Source organism: Salmo salar, chromosome 06, assembly GCF_965601325.2.
Source record: "Salmo salar chromosome 06, fSalSal1, whole genome shotgun sequence".
Classification (NCBI taxonomy): Eukaryota; Metazoa; Chordata; class Actinopteri; order Salmoniformes; family Salmonidae; genus Salmo; species Salmo salar.
The window spans coordinates 45,360,415-45,366,844 of NC_138296.1; the positions used below are offsets into that span (position 1 = coordinate 45,360,415).

The 6,430-nt window shown below is 43.6% G+C and overlaps 1 protein-coding gene across 2 annotated transcripts; it reads left to right on the forward strand.

Moving 5' to 3' along the window:
• The first annotated feature begins 2,552 nt into the window (after positions 1–2,552).
• LOC106607260 (prohibitin 1) lies at positions 2,553–6,417 on the forward strand. 2 transcript variants are annotated; one of them, XM_014204051.3, is made up of 7 exons: positions 2,553–2,676; positions 3,272–3,366; positions 3,727–3,888; positions 4,073–4,215; positions 4,398–4,514; positions 4,737–4,832; positions 5,022–6,417. In XM_014204051.3, exons 2-7 carry the CDS (start codon positions 3,282–3,284, stop codon positions 5,232–5,234), a joined length of 816 nt encoding a protein of 271 aa, XP_014059526.1. In that variant the 5' UTR covers positions 2,553–2,676; positions 3,272–3,281; the 3' UTR covers positions 5,235–6,417. The 2 variants fall into 2 exon arrangements, with proteins under 2 accessions (XP_014059526.1, XP_014059527.1); XM_014204052.3 differs by having other exon boundaries at positions 2,557–2,672.
• Positions 6,418–6,430: the final 13 nt, after the last annotated feature.

Genomic DNA, 6,430 nt, shown 5'->3' on the forward strand with positions numbered 1-6,430 from the left:
TGGCTTTAGAAGCTTCTGATAGGCTAATTGACATCATTTGAGTCAATCGGAGGTGTACCTGTGAATGTATTTCAAGGCCTACCTTTAAACTCAGTGCCTCTTTGCTTGACATCATGGGACAATCAAAAGAAATCAGCCAAAAATTGTAGACCTCCACAAGTCTGGTTCATCCTTGGGAGCAATTTCCAAACGCCTGAAGGTACCACGTTCATCTGTACAAATAATAGTACGCAAGTATTAACACCATGGGACCTTTCAGCCAACATACCACTCAGGAAGGAGACCCGTTCTGTCTCCTAGAGATGAACGTACTTTGGTGTGAAAAGTTCAAATCAATCCCAGAACAACAGCAGAGGACCTTGTAAAGATGCTGGAGGAAACAGGTACAAAAGTTTCTATATCCACAGTAAACGAGTCCTATATCGACATAACCTGAAAGGCCGCTCAGCAAGGAAGAAGCCACTGCTCCAAATCCGCCATAGAAAAGCCAGACTACGGTTTGCAACTGCACATGGGGACAAAGATCATACTTTTTGGAGAAATGTCCTCTGGTCTGATGAAACAAAAATAGAACTGTTTGGCCATAATGACCATCGTTATGTTTGGAGGAAAAAGGGGGAGGCTTGCAAGCCGAAGAACAGTATCCCAACCGTGAAGCACGGGGGTGACAGCGTCATGTTGTGGAAGTGCTTTGCTGCAGGAGGGACAGGTGTACTTCACAAAATAGATGGCATCATGAGGTAGGGAAAATTATGTGGATACATTGAAGCAACATCTCAAGACATCAGTCAGGAAGTTAAAGCTTGGTCGCAAATGGGTCTTCCAAATGGATAATGACCCCAAGCATACTTCCAAAGTTGTGGCAAAATGGCTCAATGACAACAAAGTCAATGTATTGGAGTGGCCATCACAAAGCCCTGACCTCAATCCTATAGAAAATGTGTGGGCAGAACTGACAAAGTGTGTGCGAGCAAGGAGGCCTACAAACCTGACTCAGTTACACCAGCTCTGTCAGGAGGAATGGGCCAAAATTTACCCAACTTATTGTGGGAAGCTTGTGGAAGGCAACCTGAAACGTTTGACCCAAGTTAAACAATTTAAAGGCAATGCTACCAAATACTAATTGAGTGTATGTAAACTTCTGACCCACTGGGAATGTGATAAAATAAATAAAATCTTAAATCATTCTCTCTACTATTATTCTTACATTTCACATTCTTAAAATAAAGTGGTGATCCTAACTGTCCTAAAACAGGGCATTTTTACTAGGATTAAATGTCAGGAATTGTGAAAACTGAGTTTAAATGTATTTGACTGAGGTGTATGTGAAACTTCTGACTTCAACTGTAAATGTAAATGTAACTGTATGTCCTGGATGTCAGAAAGCTTGGCCCCAGTGATGTACTGGGCTGTACGCACTATTCTCTGTAGCGCCTAGATGCTGAGCAGTTGCCATACCAGGCGGCGATGCAACCGGTCAGGATGACTTTTTGAGGATCTGGGGACCCATGCAAATCTTTTCAGTCTCCTGAGGGGGAAATGGTGTTGTCGTGCCCCCTTCACAAGACTCTGTGTGTGTGTGTGTGAAACCAGCCACTGAACGTTCTGAAATGATACACAGTAAGTTCAACTTTATTTTCATAATATGTCTCACTAACTGAAGAAGAAACAGTCAAACATATGGCATTATTATGGCCTATGCATTATTCTCGCCAAAGAGATGATTAATTCAACCAAAGACAGTACAGTATGAAGATGAAACTGCTGAAACTGCTTCTCCAATATAAATCCCCGATCACACTTGTAGGCGATGTCATGGCGACAATGGCCTACAAGCTCATGCGCAGAAACACGTCATCGCGTCTAACGGGTTGTTTAGCGCTGAACTGCACTTGTGTAGACCGTCAGATCAAAGGCACTCCTTCGATATAATTTTTTTTTGACGAACATAAAAACGTGTCAGTTTGTCAGTTTCACGATGTTGGAGTAATAAGATTTTGGTTCAAATATAGATTGTACCTTTAGATTTTGGGAAAATTAACAACTAACGAAGAATTTTTCACTTCTCCAAACCCAAATCCTTGCCCGGTCTGTATGGTCTATTTCTCAATCGTTCCTGGAAGTCTTTCGATGTTGCACCTCAGTGTTTAGAAACTCTGTGATTCAATCCTTTTCAAATGACAGAAATATCTAATTGTCATTATAAACTGGGTGGTTCGAGCCCTGAATGCTGATTGGATGACGTATACCACGGGTATGACAAAACGTATTTTTACCGCTCTAAATTAAGTTGGTGACCAGTTCATAATAGCAACAAGGCACCTCGGGAGTTTGTGGTATATGGCCAATACAATACGCCTAAGGACTGTATCCAGGCACTCCACGATGCAACTAAGAACGTCCCATAGCCGTGGTATATTGGCTATATACACCACACCCCCTGGTGCATTATTGCTTAATTATATCATAATAGTACTATTATCATAGTTGGTGAACTTCAGCAACCAGAATGCTCAGCGATATACTCACTAGCCAATGAATTGCATCAATAAATATGTCCCGAAGCACTACTTAACCAATCAGAGAGGAGTTTGTTAGAAGTTGATGCCCATGCTGTGTAGAAAAAATAACGTCGGCTCCGGTGGAGGTCATAGACAGAACTGAAAAAAATAGTAGGTGAGTGCTAATTTAATTCGTTCTGACTAGATACATGTAGAAATATATAATTTACAAAGCTCCCTAACAGTCAGATATTGCTATTGTAATGCTGTGTGACTAGTTATGTGGGTAACTATTCAGTAAACCGGGAAGGTAGGCATTGAGTAACATGGACACGAGCGACCGATTTGCAAGTTCATGTCGCTGCGTGAGCATGTAGCTACAGATCGTCATGATAGTGTTTGTTACCTTGATCTAGAGCTATCGCTTGGCATGACATGTCCAGGTGTGACATTCCGTGACAAATGTTTGAATTCACATAACTAGTTAAATGGTGTTAGTCGTTTTTGTTGCAAAGTCTGCTTGCTTGGCTAGCTAGTGTGGCTAATGTAGCTTTGTCACCATTGACAGACCAAGGCCATCGCGTCAGAAGGGACTAAGTCAGAGTTCTGGAAAAACGAACAACACTTTTATTTGGATAGCTTTAGGAGCTACTTACCTACATGTAGATGTATTATACCACCACATTCTCAATTATATAATTAAGATCTAGAGTTATCTGGTGAGCTCCAATAGAAATTATAGTAAATGTATCGCTTTAATATTTTTTCAGGGCTACGGACATGGCGAAACTATTTGAATCCATCGGGAAGTTGGGGCTGGCCCTCGCCGTTGGTGGAGGTGTTGTGAACTCGGCCCTCTTCAATGGTGAGACATTGAGTTCTGTAAATGGATCAGTTGATGTGGAACTTTTTACTTAACTAGGCAAGTCAGTTAAGAAAAAAATCTTATTTACAATGACTGCCTGTCTGTGGGTTAACTGCCTTGTTCAGGGGCAGAACGACAGATTTTTACCTTGTCAGCTCTGGGATTCGATCCAGCAACCTTTTGGTTACCGGCCCAATGCCCTAACCACTAGGCTACCTGCCGCCCAAAGGGGATCTTGGGCGGCAGGTAGCACTTGGATGCAATACTAGAAATTACGAATGACACATCTGAGGCTTTAAAGTTGTGAGTTCCATAACACTATCAACCTGAATTGACCTAATATTTCTTCACATGTCTCAGTTGACGCAGGTCATCGGGCAGTTATATTTGACAGGTTCCGGGGAGTGCAAGACGCCGTAGTTGGCGAGGGAACCCACTTCCTCATTCCGTGGGTACAGAAGCCTATCATCTTTGACTGCCGTTCTCGTCCGCGCAATGTGCCTGTCATCACAGGCAGCAAAGGTAACTAACATGAGTCACGGACCAGCACAATAGCTTTCACACTTCAGTGGCATACTAAAAGCTTTTACCTACCTATCCTTCTGTCGTTTCATTTCAAGCTCTATCCAAGAGTGTTTTCCTTTTTACGTCAACTGTCCTCTTGCAGTTTTATTTTTTTTGTAATGTTTTAATTCTCCCCCCACAGATCTGCAGAATGTGAACATCACACTGCGTATCCTCTTCCGGCCGGTGACTAGCCAGCTCCCACGCATCTTCACCAGCATCGGAGAGGACTACGACGAGAGGGTACTGCCATCCATCACCACAGAGGTCCTCAAGTCCGTGGTGGTGAGTGTTAGACTAATGCCACATTTCCTTTAAGGTTTTACCCTGGTGTTTGGGGTAAAAACAGACTCCACCTCTTAAAAAAAAAAACTAAGTCTGAGTGGCATTTGGTTGCAGTGAAGTCTACGCTATCCTGTTTTTTCCTTGCGTGGATATTTATATAGGTGTGTTTGTGTACCGCACAGGCCCGGTTTGATGCCGGTGAGCTCATCACCCAGAGGGAGCTGGTGTCTCGGCAGGTCAGTGATGACCTGACAGAAAGAGCCAACACCTTCGGCCTCATCCTGGATGACGTCTCACTGGTAAGCTGTTGTTTAAAGGGATAACACACTCAAAACGACTAATTCCTATGATTTACTATGTTGAATAACGCTACCTTGTGAGAAGAATACTTTTCTGCGCAAATGTTTCATTTCGCCATTTTAATGAGTAAGGAAGCAACAGCGTTTTACTCAGTGGGTCTGGTCATCACTTGTACATGTTCTGTGTTTTTAATTGAAGACATCATGTTCCTTCTTCCTCAGACACACTTGACGTTCGGTAAGGAGTTCACAGAGGCTGTTGAGATGAAACAGGTGGCTCAGCAGGAGGCCGAGAGGGCCAGGTTTGTCGTGGAGAAGGTAAGAAGGAGAAAGGGTTTGTTTGAAACATTGACAGAGATTTATTCTGTAAGGTGATAAGAATGATAAACGTGCATTTTTAATACACTTTAAGCTGGAAGTGACCCTAAACAACAAAGTGATTCTGCCCTTGCACACCTTCATAAAGGATGAATAGAAGTAAACAGTGTTTCTTCTCTACTTTCCCAGGCCGAGCAACAGAAACAGGCAGCCATCATCTCAGCAGAGGGTGACTCCCAGGCTGCCCTGCTCATTGCTAACTCTCTGCAGGAGGCTGGAGATGGCCTGGTAGAGCTGCGTAAGCTGGAGGCTGCCGAGGACATCGCCTTCCAGCTGTCCCGCTCCCGCAACGTCACCTACCTGCCTGCCGGCCAGGGCACACTCCTCCAGCTGCCCCAGTGAGAACCACACACCCTGACCTAACCGCCCCTCCCTGTGACCAGCCAATGCATGGGCCATGGAGGGGATGTGGGGTGAGGGGAATGGGCGTCCACCTTCACACACTCTCCTCCCACCAACTATGGACTGGTGAAATAATTTCAGCTTGGGAGTGTGGTAAAGTTCTGAATTTTGGCCGTGTGTGGGGGAGGAGGAGGGAGCCTGAGGTTTGATCTATGGTAAACTACATATAGTAAGTTCTGTCAAAAATACAAAATTCGTGATGCAGTAAATTATATTGGATTTGTCTAGCAAATTCAGCGCAGTGACCGAGGGGCCTGTGATATGACAAAGTTGTAATTGTGTTAATTTAGGGAAAGAGCTGTTTGGAATGTCATGAGAAAGATGGAACATTTTTAGCCCTATTATAACCACCACAGCAATCACAATACTGGGGATTTATTGATCTGAGAGGACAAGCTATTTAATCAACTGGATTTACATTCATCTTAGCCCATCACAAACTTCCCTGGGTGAATAAGATCCTGCTACTATACACCAAAGCACCCTTGTTTTCCCACTCATAACTTTAAATTACCTCGTACAAACAAATGATCTGAAGTAATCTATCCAGAGCCATATATTCTAAATATGGCTCTGACTCTACCCATCCCTTTGACTGTCTATTGTGTAGAGATGGCCTGTCAAATGTCCTCTCACAGCTAGCTCTCCTAAAATACTCCCAGTTTGATTGCCATGGAGTCCCAGTGCTGGAGTCCCAGTGCTGCACTCCCCTCTACTTGATTGGATCCTCTACAGAATCATCTTTGGTTTACTAGCACGTTGTCCACATCACCTCATCCATGGTCCTCAGTGACATGGCCTTCCTAGCCCACTGGTATGAAACGTGCCTGTAAGATGGTCACGGGTCGCAACCTTCCCTCGTTCTTTAAAGTATGTCGCTGTGTCTTTATTTTGGAGGGAGGATATGCAAGCCACCGCATTCCACTAAATGTCTCAACTTAACAATAAAATTGTCTTATTTCTACAGCAAAGTGACAGCTCTTTTTTTGTGTGTGTACCAAGTCTGACACGGTTTTCTCATTTATAGCCACAAGAGGGCCCCGTAAATGTATTGTGAGTTTTGCATCCAATTTCTGAATACCTGTACTTGAGTGCATAAATATAAAATGTAGACCAGATTTAACTTCTGTCTGCCA

Bases quoted from the DNA above. Each gene is read 5' to 3' on its own strand.
- LOC106607260 (XM_014204051.3), top strand. From the start codon at position 3,282: ATGGCGAAACTATTTGAATCCATCGGGAAGTTGGGGCTGGCCCTCGCC. The intron at 3,889-4,072 runs GTAACTAACATG...CTCCCCCCACAG, and splicing joins TGTCATCACAGGCAGCAAAG to ATCTGCAGAATGTGAACATC. The intron at 4,515-4,736 runs GTAAGCTGTTGT...CTTCTTCCTCAG, and splicing joins TCCTGGATGACGTCTCACTG to ACACACTTGACGTTCGGTAA.